Source organism: Moschus berezovskii, chromosome 22 (assembly GCF_049115385.1).
Source record: "Moschus berezovskii isolate FMDL1 chromosome 22, NW_MosBer_1.0, whole genome shotgun sequence".
Classification (NCBI taxonomy): domain Eukaryota; kingdom Metazoa; phylum Chordata; class Mammalia; order Artiodactyla; family Moschidae; genus Moschus; species Moschus berezovskii.
This window is the reverse complement of record NC_142481.1, coordinates 52,895,570-52,910,029: the sequence shown is the minus strand read 5'-3', so window position 1 is coordinate 52,910,029 and position 14,460 is coordinate 52,895,570. Positions and strand designations below refer to the sequence as shown.

At 48.0% G+C, this 14,460-nt stretch overlaps 1 protein-coding gene across 1 annotated transcript in view; it reads left to right on the top strand.

The window, feature by feature from the left end:
* The window catches only part of USP10 (ubiquitin specific peptidase 10), a 65,090-nt gene extending 52,211 nt beyond the window's left edge, over positions 1-12,879 (top strand). The window contains exons 7-14 of the mRNA XM_055413023.2: positions 481-536; positions 770-873; positions 3,221-3,320; positions 4,112-4,289; positions 6,553-6,718; positions 7,775-7,919; positions 9,170-9,235; positions 11,877-12,879. Coding sequence (XP_055268998.2) covers positions 481-536; positions 770-873; positions 3,221-3,320; positions 4,112-4,289; positions 6,553-6,718; positions 7,775-7,919; positions 9,170-9,235; positions 11,877-12,064 — 1,003 coding nt within the window. The 3' untranslated portion in view covers positions 12,065-12,879. The remainder of the gene's footprint in view (positions 1-480; positions 537-769; positions 874-3,220; positions 3,321-4,111; positions 4,290-6,552; positions 6,719-7,774; positions 7,920-9,169; positions 9,236-11,876) is intronic.
* The last annotated feature ends 1,581 nt before the right edge of the window (positions 12,880-14,460 follow it).

The window sequence follows — 14,460 nt, the reverse complement described above, 5'->3', positions numbered from 1 at the left end:
CTGCTGAGAGTGTGTCAAGGAGTGGGCTTCCCCCTCTGATAATTAGATGCAGATAGCAAAGTTTTTGATTTCCTATAAATCAATCCTGTTAGTTCTTTTTTTTTTTAATTTACTGTTCATGATTTTGTATGGAAGTTAACCAGAAATGCAATTGTATCTTTGTTTTATCTGTGTTCTTTAGTGTCAGTTGAATTAATTTTAATGTTTAGTAATTTGTATCACTTAAAGATTTTAAGAGCTCACTAGCCTTCACAGCATTGGTTACTTAAAGTCTGCTATCTTCATACCACCTAGTACTCTACTTAGCCATTAGGTCTCTAGTGATAGTGTGTCTTTTTTGAAAAATGTGCTGACTAAATTCATTCATGTCTTCTGTTTTTGCTTTATATATCTAAACTGTCATTATTTACACATGTAAATTATGATATTGATGTTGACATTGGAAAAAAGTGTACTAAACATTTTTCCCCCCATGTTTAGTGTTCGGCTAATGAATGAGTTTACTAATATGCCAGTACCTCCAAAACCCAGACAAGGTGAGTGGAAACAAGGGCTTTTGATACGTTACATATGGGGAGCTATGAAGTCAGCTGACTGATACTGAGAAATTCAGTCTTGCTGGGAAAAAAATGTCTTTTTACACCCAGGTTGCTACACCTAAGCTCTTCTTAAGTTTGGGCGGTGGTGGGGGGAGATTTGGTGATCATGCTTTTTGTCATTTCAAGACTTCACTGGGTTGTGAAAATCTGTGTCCTGTTTTCCGTTGCAGCTCTTGGGGATAAAATCGTGAGGGATATCCGCCCTGGAGCTGCCTTTGAACCCACGTATATTTATAGACTCCTGACAGTGATCAAGTCGAGCCTGTCTGAAAAGGTGGGACTGACATTCCATAGCCGGCATGAAGCTCAAGCCATACCCGTTGTGTGTTCGCTGCTTGCCCTCTGCTTTCAAGTGTGCGATGAAGCAGGGATTCAGTGGATCTGGGTTTGCTCTGGAGGCAGTTGCTAGGATGGGATAGAGTATGGAGTGACAGTCATGGGGGTCAAGACAACTCGTGTATTATTTACTGTGACCACTACTGCTGTGTGTTTGTTCCATAGATTAACTTACTTCCCCCTGTGAAGGTAGTTAGTGTGATAATTGTTTGCTTGTTACATTTGAGGACAGTGAAGTCACTGTCCAGGGTCCCAGCTAGGAAGTGGTAGAGCCTGGCAGCCAAGCCAGCTCCTTGCCCTCTGAGGGACTGCCCTGCCACTGCGGGGCCGGGGGCCCTGAGCCACACCGGCATTCGGGAGGGCTGCCGTCTTCCTCACGCTCCTGCTGCAGCAGCTCCTGGGCCTGTGACTTTCTGACGACCTGCATTTTTAATCATACACTGTGCTGCTGAAGGCGTGGGGTTCAAGGCCATGAAGGTCTTGTCCAGGGCCCTGACACATGGCCTTGAAAGGAAATCGGGGCACCCATAGCACAGTGAACTGGAGCATTTGTTTCTTCCCTGATAGAGTTTGTGATGAGTCAAGACGAGCAATGAAATGATGGTCAGGGAAATGCTTTAGGAAACAGTGAAGGAAATTCTGTTAACACTGAGTGAAGTAATACTGTTTGAAACCCTGTGGTTTGAAAGAAGCGTGGATACTCCGGGCAGTCCAGCAGGATATCACCAGGGGCTCTTCCTGAGCTCGCAGCGGAGCCTTGAGCGTTAAGTTTGGAATTTAGGGATGTTTCTGTTGGAAATGCATACATGGAGTTAGTGTGCCCTCTGCTTTCAAGGAGCTCATCCTCCAGTAAGGGAGTTAGATCGATAATTTAAGAAAACAGGCAAGACTAGCTCTAAGGTAGATGCGTGTCCAGATGCTTTAGAAGCCATAGGACGCCCCCAGCTCAGGGGGAGCAGAGGTAAAGCCGGGGGCTTCCCCTCGCCGAGCAGTGCTGCGATCCTGCGGCTTTTATATCACTGTTGGCTTGTTGGGGTCCATGTGACCCCCCCCTCAGGGTTGGTGCTTAGCTGGAAGATCTCACAGGACTCCGGAGCTGTTCCTTCAGTGGGTTCAGCAGAGCCTGAGGACTTGGACAGCCTCTGCAGGAACCCTTGAGATTCCTGTTCAGGTGCAGCCACACAGTCCTCACTTAGGTCCTCCCACGCCACATTGGGACAGCGTGTGGGATGTGGTCCACCCGGAATGCTCCTTGGAGTCTCAGTGTACAGGGGTTGTGTTAGGGGCCAGTCACATAGGCACCGGCTGCCTTGCACCGACCCAAGTTCCAGACCCCCAGAAGGAAAGCCAGCACTCAGCAGAAACCACATTGTGTGCATGATTTGGGCACACTCCCTTCCTAGTGGGAGCCCTCCCGAAACCCAAGTTCCCAGATGCCAGCTGAGGCCCAGCCCAGCGAGCAGCCTTTCCCCAGCACTGTTAGCTCTTCTCTGTGTCTTGGGCTGTGAGAGCCTCTGCCGTTTCCCACAGACACACACCAGAGCCCCCGTCCACAGCTCCAGTTACACGAGAGTAAGCAGATCTGCTGAGAGACCACAAGCACAACAGCTTGCAGATCCTTGAAACACGCGCATGGTTATGCTCCCAAGGAGTGAAGTGTGAAGTGATGATAAATTACATAATCAGACAAAAAGTGTGTGAGATGACACGTCTCTGTGTGACGGTCTTGTGTGATTCATCTACCAGTGATTATACTGATGTGTGAAACAGGCAGCTGAGTCTTTACATATAGCTGAGTTCTTCACATATAACATCTTTTCTCCCTTGGTTGCCCATTGTCAAAAATGGAAGGCGACATGGGCTGCTAATTTTACAGCTTACAGTGTACATGGTGACTCCTGGGATTGTGTAGTGGGGTGGCCTCGACATTGAGTTCATGTTTTTATTTCATTTTAATAAAAAAGCAACTTTTAAAATAACTTATCATAAAGGTAGTATCTATTTATTGTAGGAAATTTCAGAAGTACAGAAAAGCAAAAATGAAAAAAACAAAACAAAACACCCTTTTTATTGCTTCGAGATAAATGTTTAATCTCCCTCCCTCTCCTCTTCTTCACCATCTTAATTGTCAAGAAAAAAATCCATATGGTTTTGGGGGAACTCTTTATGTTAAATCTTATTGAACATTCAGGAGAAGGCTAGTTTGTATATGCAGATAATATACTCTGTGCAGGCCTTGGAGTGTAATCTGTTAAAATTAAGATGATCCGTCTTGACCTTCTCAGGGTCGACAAGAAGATGCCGAAGAGTACTTAGGCTTCATTCTAAATGGACTCCATGAGGAAATGCTGAACCTAAAGAAACTTCTCTCACCAAATAATGAAAGTAGGTTTCAGTGTGTTTACTACAGAAGTGTGTAGAACATTTTTTTAAGAATCTTTCTTAAACAGATGCTATATATAATCTTCATATAATAAGTTGCCTTCCCCACAACAGTCATTCACCCTTCAAGAGTCACTTGTTTACTCATTAAGATAACTAATTACTTTTACATTGCTTACATATAATTATGCCACTGAGAATGTTATATTTTGTTTATTCAAGAATTTGTCCAGAACCTTTGCTTTTTCCCCTACAACTTGTAATTAAGAAAATGATTAAACATAGAGAAAAGCTGAAAGAATAATTTGGTGATTACCTGTATGACTAATGGAGTCTGCAGTTGTTACCACACTGTCCTTACTGATCCGTTTCTATCCCTGTTGCCCTACCAGAGGAGTTTTTCCCCTGAAAGTGATTCAAAATCAAGTTACAGGTGGTGGTTTAGTTCACTTATCCTGGTAAAGCATGCGTCCCCTGAGGTAGGGGTGACTTTCCTGGTACCCTGAGTCCCCTCGCAAGTGAAGGAGCCTGACTGCGATTGCGCGGCAGAGTGTGCTTCCCCATCCCACCCGCGTGCCCCAGGAGTCCCCCGGTGTCATCCATCCCTGGTCAGACCAGCAGGGACATGGGGGCATCGTACCATCGTGTTTGTCCCCAGTGTGTCACTCACCCTGAGTTCACTCTGACGCTGCAGTTGACAGATCTGTGTAGGTGGCTCATGTAGAACCTTCTTTTGTTTTTGTTCTTTGTGTAAATGTGTATATAGTAGCCTAAGCAGATGGTCTGCTTTTCAGAACTTACTATTTCCAATGGACCCAAAAGCCACTCAGTGAATGAAGATGAGCAGGAAGAACCAGGAGAAGGAAGTGAGGACGAATGGGAGCAAGTGGGTCCCCGAAACAAGACCTCAGTCACTCGCCAGGCGGACTTTGTTCAGACGCCCATCACAGGCATTTTTGGTGGACACATCAGGTTTTACGCTTTTCTTTTTCAAAAATACATGTTTATTTGGCTGAGCTGGATCTTAGCTGTGGCATGCAGGAACTTCCATCTTTAGCAGCAGCATGTGGGATCTAGGCCCTGACCGAGGACCACACCCAGGCTCCCCACACTGGGAGTATGGAGTTTTAGCCACTGAACCGCTGTGGAAATCCCGGTTTTATGCTTTTTCTGGAATAATTTAGCATTTGCATTTTTTTAGGGTTTTGCCATTTTGCTGGAGGGGGTGGTGTAAGATTTGTCCTAAGAAATATTGGACAGGATGATTTGCCTCTGCACTGTGTGACTGCTCTGTTCTTGGGCCTCCTGACACCTTGCTGGCCCCACAGGACCCATGGTGGCACTCCTGCAGAAGGCACCACCCCGCCGGTCCGCCAGTGGCTTTTGGCTCCCTCAACCCTGAGCACAATGATATTCCCTCTGTCAGCTGCTCACAGCCTGGAAGGAAGAGAAAGACAAGTTAATGGAAATAAATGTTTTGTTAAGACATTCGTGTATCTGATTGAAGGGGTTTTAGGCCCTGGAGCCAGCTGAGCTGGGAAGTTGAGGGAGAAGCTTTTACATTGAGGAAGACATGTGGCACCTCCTTGCCCCAGCGCCCTCAGGTCAGCTGCCCTTTGCTCATTCACAAAGTCCTAGAAGGAAAGTTTTTGCTTATTTAGTTACATTGAAGCTGTTCAGTACCACATGATGTGGAGTTCAGTAGAACTTGCTGACTCCAAGGACTTCCTTGCTCCCCCAGAGTCCTCAGGGACCTCATTACAGTTCAGTCTTCTGAAGGCCCTAGCTTCACCTCCAGGAATGTTTTTTTTTTTTTTAAGTGAGGCTCTTAGCTTTCCATTGTCCTAAAACAAGAAGTAATGCCCTTTTCAAGGCATTGGAAGTTCGGTCTCTCTGCTAAAACAGCTTAGGTCGAGTGCTTTTCAGCAGGCTGATGAGTACCTTATCAGCTGACGATCAGGCCTCCCAGGCTGGTTTCTCGACCTTGAACGTGTGGTTCCTGTGCACTCACTGTGGACTGGACTCCGTAGGCCCCTTCCTGTTTGGGAGTCTGTTGTGACCATTTCCATCTGAAAGGTTTTCTCCTAAAATTCACCCCCTTCTGGGAGCTCTTCAGTTTCCCAAGGAGACCAGCACCTTTCTCCACCTTTCCCACTCTCTTGTTAAAGTCCAGGCCCATCGTTGCTGTCCCCCCCACACCCCCCCGTTACGGTTTGGGACCAAGGGAATAGCCGCTGCTCTCTGGGCTGCTTCCTCACAGGGGCCTGGAGGTGCTGCTGTGCTGTGTGTCGGGGAAGCGGCGAGAGAGAAGAAAACCCTGGCAGGAATCTGCTGACCTGCCCTTCACAGCAGTTCCTCATGAAGTCTAACCACTGTCCACCCCTTTATTTGTGTGTAAACTAGGGAACTTGTGCTGCAGAGTCAGAGTTCCGTGTTGAGCGATTTGCTGAGGCTCGATGAGACATGGGCCCAGCACACACTTTTACTCAGAAAAACTTAGACAAAGGAAAATGAAATGGAAAACCAGCTAAGGAAGCACAGCTGAGCTGCGGCCGCCTCCCTGTCACATACACCCTGCTCTCCTTCCTTTGTGGAGTTGTTTTCAGGGGCGAATGCTACCCAAGACATCTGTATACCTTGGAGTTCACTCTTTATTAAAACAACCTGTGGGGACTTCCCTGCTGGTGCAGTGGATAAGAATCCCTAATCTGGGAAGATTCCACATGTCACAGAGCAACTAAGCCTGAGCGCCACGCCTCTGAGCCTACGCTCTAGAGTGTGTGCTCCTGCTTGCTACAACTAGAGAAAGCCCATGCAGAGCACCAAAGACCCAGCACAGCCAAAAGTAAAATAATAAAAATTTAAATATCAATCAATCAATAAAACAGCCTGCGAGACTTTGAGAGGATACAAAGAGAGCCAGCATTTTGACTGTGGCAAGATCATCACCTTTGCTAGCTGGTGCATTAAATAAAGTGGAGTAGGCCTTTGGAAGCCTTCCAAATTTCCACCTGGTGGATTGAGTTGCTAGAAATTCTTTCGAGGTGGTATTGAGCAGAGTTATATTAAAATTCAGCATAGTTTTGGCATTTCTGTCCTCTCCTGTCACCTGACAGAGATGCTGGATAACCTTACTTGTGGCACCATAATCTCGTTTGTTTTTCCTGTCCTGCTGCATAACCTTAGGGAGAGTGGGGAGGTGGGCTCTTAGGCATGCTGTGCTCTCCACCCCTAGGTCTGTGGTTTACCAGCAGAGTTCAAAAGAGTCTGCCACCCTGCAGCCGTTCTTCACCCTGCAGCTGGACATCCAGTCCGACAAGATACGCACCGTGCAAGACGCGCTGGAGAGCCTGGTGGCCAGAGAGTCTGTCCAGGGTTACACCACCAAAACCAAACAAGAGGTATGTTCGCTGTCTGTCTGAGATGTTCGTCCTAGGGCCCTCCGTGGGGCGGCGGGGGTAGCACAGATCTGGAATGAGGAAAAGTGGATTTCAGCTCTGCTCCTCAGATCAGTTTAACATTTTTTGGACTGAAAGCTTCTACGTTTGAAAATGAAATGGCTGAAACATCATCAGCTCTGGTTCTGACTATGGAACTGTAGTCACATTTTTATTAATTCACCATTCGTGTAGGGTGTGAGACACTCGACTATAGATGCTCCATGGGAATGTAGAGACGACAGGGCCATTTCCACCCTTGGGATCTCAGTCTGAATGGAAAGACAGGCGAGAAAGCGTCTGGAAACCAAAAAAAGCCGGGTGGTGGTGGCCTCTAGGTTTGCTTCCCCAAAGCCTGACACCCTTCAGACACCTTCAGCCAGACAGGCGGGCACTTCTCCAAAAGTTTGCTGGGTGTTTTGGATTGTGACTTGAACAAGTATTTTCTACTGAAAGTATTCTCCAAAGAAACACAGGAAACATCAACACGTTTGAAGGTACAGAAACAGTACGTAAAGAGGTTAAATTTGCTTCTGAAGATCCATTTTAATAAAAAGCAGCATTCAGTAGACTTTTCAAAGTGCTTAAGGGGCATTTCAAATGGATAAAACTGGAACTCTTATAAAACCAGTGGTTAGACCAAACAGCTTTAAGGTCATTTAAAGCGTCTAATGGCTTGGCCTCAGCCTTCTCTGTATCGTGAGAGTTACTAAAAAATGAGTCAATACATATGTAGTTTTAAGGTATTACCAAGTTAGCCTTTGAATTTTTATGCAGTTTAATGCCCTAGGACAAAAGTTCATAACTTGGCCTAGGGCCCTGAGCTGCGTCTGTAGGGATGTCAGCATATACTGAAGGAGGTTAGTGGCACTCAGAAAGAGCCCAGTGGATTCTCTAAAGATCTGTGCCTCAGGAAGATGTGAGATGCACTGCCCCGGAACGCTGAGTCCTGACGTGGGCTGTGGTCTGGCGTCTGCCCCTCAAAGTGAGACGGCGTGTCCGCTCTGCTTTGTGTCTCAGGTGGAGATCAGTCGGAGAGTGACTCTGGAAAAGCTCCCTCCTGTGCTCGTGCTGCACCTCAAACGGTTTGTTTATGAGAAGACCGGTGGCTGTCAGAAACTCATCAAAAATATTGAATATCCTGTGGACTTGGAAATTAGTAAAGGTAACAGCTGTGTAAGGCAAAAGCGTTCACGGCGACACTCTGGTGATGCTGGAAACCAGCCAGCTTCTTGAAGCTTAAGCTTTTCTGCCCCCTGTCAGGATTCAGAAGGGCTCTCTACTGATTTTTTTCGTTTTACATTTCTTGACTCCTTAATAGAGTTTTAGGTTAAAATTCTTACTAAAATGGCTTTTTAAAGACAAAGTAAAACAAATGAATAAACCATATGAACATATTACTAGGTGAGAAAAATAATAAAATATATAAAAACTTTGTGGATCAGTGATAATAAATATTTTTCCTTACACCAAATAATAGCAGCTGTGGGAACAGCCTGCTTAATTGGGCTTTTTAGAGGATGGGGAACGTTGCCCTCTGGTGCCAGTGGCCCTGCTTAGAGCTGCAGCCCAGCCCCAGGTCTCCACCAGGTCACTGGGGCTCCGGCTTGGGCACTTTGTGGTCCAAGCACCCCGTTGTCCTGCTAAGAGTGAGCTTGAAGAACAACTTCCTTGGAAAGCTTCAGAATTTATGAGAGAGGTTCTGTGTGAAACTGCAGCTCCCTGAGGAGCATAACAAGCTAGTGGTGATGTCAGAGTGTCCAGGTGCCTGGAGACAGAGGACATGGATGCAGCATGTGGCTCCTGGAGGACCAGGCCTGCCGTCCTCCTCCTCCTCTCCCTCCTCACACCACCCAGCCCTGCAACCTGCCAGGTCTGGGCAGCAGGACCTGCGGCATCGGGCCTGGCGCCGCCTGCTCCCCAGGGGCTCGTACTTCCTCTCCCTGCAGTGGGCCTGGCTTTTAGCGCTGTTCTCAGGAGTGGCTGCCTTCTGCCTGTAGGTGTGCTTCCAGTGCCAGTTCATAGTCTGCTTGAGAGGGGGAGAGATGCCAACCGAAAGCCATCTTACTGTTTATTGGAGTTCTGTGATCTGGCGCATGTGGATAACATTTCCCATCTTAGGCTTTCCAGGGCTGCTTTGTTTTTATCTTGCTCTTCCATTTTTTAGAACCTCTGCTTGTAAGGAGTTTCTAGCATGAGCTTGAGGCGCACTGCCCATCCTCTGATGGGTGTATTCTGGTGACGTGGTTACCGCCTCTCTGCTCACTTGCCTGCAGACGAAGGGCTGGAGTGCTGGCCGGTCTCCCTGGTCCACGGTGTGGTGACTTGAATAGAGGCCGCCGTCTGCCTCTTTCTCTGAGACCCTGGTATGTCAGCCCTTTTATAGATTGAAATTGTTGATATTTTGTTTTTCAGAACTGCTCTCTCCAGGGGTTAAAAATAAGAACTTTAAATGCCACAGAACCTATAGGCTGTTTGCAGGTAAGTAAACTTTGTTCAACATGATATTTCCCTATTAATGCGATGATTAAAAGGTTTTATATGCAGGCACAATTTTATACTGTTTTAATACCGTTTAACGTTGAGAAAAATTGTTGGTATCCCTATGGATGTTATTAGTCTGGAAATCATTTGAAAATGTGTGTTTTACCTAAAATTTGGTGTGTTTGCAATTTGACAGAATGTCCTCTTGGCTCGCTCTAAAGCTCAGCCCAGTGTACGACCTTGTTTCACATGATGTTTCTGTCTTGGAGCCAGAGGAGTGAGGTTGTCAGGCTGGGAACCCTCCCTACTGGGGATGGGGTGCCCATGGCCAATTGTGTTTGCGTTTCTGGCCATTTTTATTAGAATTTTCTAGCTTCTCTCCCACCCTCCTTCTGTGTTGCCTTCTGTGAACCTGTTTGTAGTGACTGCTATTTATTGGCCCTCACCAGTTCATTGACATTTCCACCAGATACTTCTTATAATGTAGAACCCCATTTAGTCCTTACCAGCTTCCTGAGAGGAGTGCAGTGCTGTCCCCATTTTGTAGAACACACTGAAGCTGTGGAGGAGCACTTTCCGCTCCATGCCTTTCCATGGCAGAGTAGAGCTTTGCACTCTTGCCCTGGGTCCACCCCCAGTGCTCGGAATGTGGGTGTGGGCCCTGGTGGGTGGGTGGGTGGTTCAGGGGCCCTGTGAGAGGGTGTTTGGCCCAGTCAGCCTTTTCTTCCCAGTGGGTCCTGCTCCCTCTGCCTTGTTCTTCTCCCCAAGGTGGCTCATCACAGCCTGGGCCCAGCCTGCTGGGAGCTGGTGGGCACTGCATTCCCCTGGCCTGCTGTGGGCTGGACACTTGGAGGCCTCTCTGTGGCCTGCCTGTGAGACCAGAGGCCCCCAGGGTGCAGCCTGGCTCCTGAGGTTTGTCACTGAGGTCCCAGGGCACTAACATGTTTCCCTGAGTCCCCTGCAGCTCTCCCTTGGGGTCCTTGCAGAGGGGATGATGTCACAGGCAGGATTAGGAGGTCTCGTCTCTTGGTCAAGGGGACCATGGTGAGAGCATGGACTCCACCTGCCTGCACCCCTGAGTCCCCATTGTGAGCCTTCTGACCTCAGAAATAAGGTCACTGGATGGGTTGCGATTCTCTGTACAATGTGAGTAAAGAGGTACTTATTTAAAAATGGTTTTGACTGTGGGACAAAGAAAACGAGTTAGTACAGTGCATAAGCTTTTGAAAATCTCTGGTTCTTAACTTTGCTTTTATGACAGTGAGCTTGCTGGGTATCCATGATACGTCACCATGTTAGCTATGGGGTTACCATTTAAGAAGCCCAGGTAGAGGCTTCTCTTCTGAATATTTAGAATTAAGTGTCTCAAAGGAGATGAAAATCAGTTAAATCCACAGGTCCTTTCAGTCCCAGTGACCTGGTCACTAAAAACAAAGCCCCCAACTCCTTCCCCAGTTGGGTGGGCCTTAGCGGTGCAGCGTGGCGCCTCTCCGCCGGGGCCTGCAGGGCGAGATGAGGCCGCCTCCTAGTGGTGGTCCCGTGGCTGGCTTCCCTCCCAATGGCCCTGCAGTCTTGTGCTCCTTGCGTGACCAGTCACGCTCGCCACCGGCGGGCCAGTGCCCCGGCCCTCTGAGCCCCAGCAGAGCCTAGCTCTGACAGCCCAGGTCCCTGGCTCAGGGTGAGCTCGGGTCTCCTTACAAGGGGAGAGTGCGCTGATGTTCAGGTGTATTTGTTGCTGAAATTTCATGCCAGATCATGCCTCTCTGCTTGAGAGACTGTCCTTCATGCCACTCATGGTAGCACACAGCTCCCCCTGGCCGCAGTGCCATCCCCTTCCCCGAATGTCACCAGAGTCTGCTTCCTTCACACAGGCTCAGTCTGCTGCTGGGCAGGCCACCCCTGGGCCCTCCTCTTTATTGAAGGGGGCAGTGCCTTTCCGAAAAAAAACAGCAGTGACCAGTGTGCCGTGTCTGCCGGGTGGCTCCACAGGTGCCCACTCAGCCCAGCTAACTGCCCCGGTGACCCTCCTGGGGCAGTGCTGTCCTTGTCACGGGTGATAGTCCTCAGCAAATCTCAGATTCTTGTTTTTTTTCACATAATGAAAACCTATTTCTAAACCACCAAACAGTCCTAATATTTCCTATGAAAAAATTCATCTTGTTGTAATGTACTTGGCATTCCTCCTAGTGGGTTAGGCGTTTCCATGTTTCCACGCTGTCCTGGATTCAGACACTGCTGAGAACAGTCTATAAGTGGGGCTGGCTGGATCAGGGCCTGGGGTTTGGGTCTCAGTGTGCGGTCCCCCAGGGCGCCTGGCTGACGGCTCTGCAGGCAGTGTCTCCTGTGTGTCACATGGGACTGTCTCCAGCCCCAAGTCTTCACAGGGCCCACAGATGGGATGACCCCATTATAAATTGCCATTTCTTTTGTGGTTTGGGAGGTTTTGAACATGTTATTACAGTATAGATGAGTGACTTTGTGTTGTAACTTGTTGAGGGTTTTGACTTTAGACAGCCTCGCTGTGTGTGTCATGTTTCTCTGTCCCACCTGGCTTGGTGTTGGGTTTCACGGGACTTGGGGGGTGCCATAGGCACTGTTGTGTGAAGCCGCTCTCACGGCGCTTGGCCCTCTCTTGCAGTGGTCTACCACCACGGCAGCAGCGCCACGGGCGGCCACTACACCACTGACGTCTTCCAGATTGGGCTCAACGGCTGGCTGCGCATTGACGACCAGACAGTCAAGGTGGTCAGCCAGCAGCAGGTGGTGAGGCCCGCCGCCGAGCGCACAGCCTACCTCCTGTACTACCGCCGCGTGGACCTGCTGTAGCCGCGCCCGCGCAGACTCGGCACTCACCGCCTCCCCTCTTCTCTTTAGTGGTTCTTTAGAGAGAAGCTTTTTCTCCCTGTCGCAAAAATGGGCTAGAATGAAAGGAGACGCCTTGGGGTTTGTGCACAACATAGCTTCTGTTGACTTTTAACTTCCAAATCAAAATCATCTGGTGAAACAGACTGTGGCTTGATTCAAGAAAATACATGAGAAACACATTTCTGAAATAATGCTGATTCCTGAGTAAGAAGAGGAACTTGCGATTGATTCCCGGTCTAATTGCATAGTACAGTAAGTCCTGCACCAGCAACAACACTTGTAAATTTGTGAAAATGAATTTTATCTTTCCTTAAAAAAGATAAATTTTTTAATCCATCACACTTTCGCCCCTCACCCTTTAGTTTTTGATAAATGATAAAAATGAGCCAGTTACCAGAGAAGAAATAGTTCTTCAAAAGATAAACAAACACAAAAAAAGTTGCTGGTTCCTAACAGGAAAAATACATTTTAATAATTGTGCGATGAGAAGCTGCTTACATACACATTGCAGATCAAATATCTGGAGTTACGATGCCAGTCACATAGAAGGGTGATTGTAACTTTATTGCCATTAAAATATTTCAAAATGCATTCATGCTTCTGTGTACACATAATGAAAAAGGAGCAAAATAACGAAGATTGGTATTTCCCTCCATCTGCTGTCTAATTCTGCTGTCTGCTCTTCTACGATGCTGCGTCTCTAATTGTACACAGTTAGTGATAGCTAGGAGTATACAGTTGTCGCCCATCAATAAAAATCACAAAGTTGGTTTAAAGCTGCATGTGTGGTGTTTCTTTGACGGCGAGTGCCTTTTCCAGTAACTGGAGTTGAAGCAGGCAGGACTGCGCTGCCAGAATTGGAGTAAGCCCTTGGTGCAGCCTGCCGTGTTTGTGAATGCCGACCCAGCCCTCAGATGTTCGTTGTTTGCTGTTCCCAGAGTTGCTAATGCTAGTGATTTGGATAGGTGGATTTTTTTAAGATCTTCAAATAGCAGAAAAGGGGGTTGGTGAGTGCTCTCCCCATTGTGTTGTCCGCTGCGTTGCTCAGTTCACAGAGGTAGGGGGTGTGGGTCTTGCCCAAGCATCCCTGTCGTTGCCCACCACCAAGCCTCCTGACTGCGCCATGGACACCACCTCTGGATGTGGAAAGGAAGCCTTTCGAGATGGAAGAGATGGAGAGACGTCATGCATGTCAGGCATTCCCTGGCCCATGGTGCCCTGGTTCTGAAAGGCCCTGCACAGGCCCCTCACAGCAGTGAGCTGGGGTCCCCAGAGAAGCGAATTTATGTGGTCCAAGCTCTTCCTTTTAGCACCCGCTGCTCATAGCCATGTGTCACTGTGAGCTTACTTTAGAACTAGTGTTGGTAGAGCATGGGGAGCCATACCCAGTATTGTGTACAGGACAAGAGTGTGTACATGTATATAACTGAGTCACCATGCTGTATGCTGGGAATGCAACATTGTAAATCAGCTGCACTTCAATAAAATATATGCACATTAACAAATTGTAGCACTAACGTTGTCCCCTGGGCCTGCTTGCTATGTTGTTGCTCTGCTTAGCTTCTTAACGAGTCATAATCAGCCTCTCATTAAAATTATGTATGATTGTTATTGAACATGTGGCGTCCAGGTAAGTTTGGGGAAAGCAGCCTGCACCGCAGTAGCCCCACCACACGGTAGGAGCCTGTTCCAGAGCCTGGCGCTGTGTTCTACACTGTGATCTGCGAACTGGAACAGGGCATCCTGTATGAGTGGCTTGCCTGTCCTGAGGTTTAGCCTCTCTTAACTGGTGTTGGTTACAGTGTCCCTGTGAGTCAGCAAGCGTCCTGTCCAGAATGAGGCTTCCCAGTTGGGAGGCGCCATTCCCAGGAATCTGAAATGGGCCAGGACAGAACGCTGCTGTTGTTGGTATACTTCCTGCTTCCAGATCTTGGCACCCATCCTGTGTATTTTGGTATTTTCCCTCGGATGTCATTCAGGGATCTCTGCATGGTCTTTAAATTGCTAAGTCACCTATTTTGTCAAGCCCAAAATATGTTGAAAACGACTGAAATATTAAGAAGCTTCCTTCAACAGATCTTGTCTCTCTCAGAAGTGGTCGGAGATGAATTCAGTCCAGCGGACCCTCGGGCGTCTTGGTCACCCTGTCCCGTGTGGAGGTGCTGCATTCACTCTAGAATGCTGCTGTCCCTTCTGGCACCTCAGACTCGTAGATTCCGGTTCTGGCAGCCAGTGAAGGGCTCCTCTGTTACCCTGTATATGAATGTGTTGTCTGAAAGACCATCCATGGCTCCCTACTCCCTGACAGCTCTGGTCGTGTTTATGACAGAGACACAGCTTTCCAGTTTTCTTGTGCT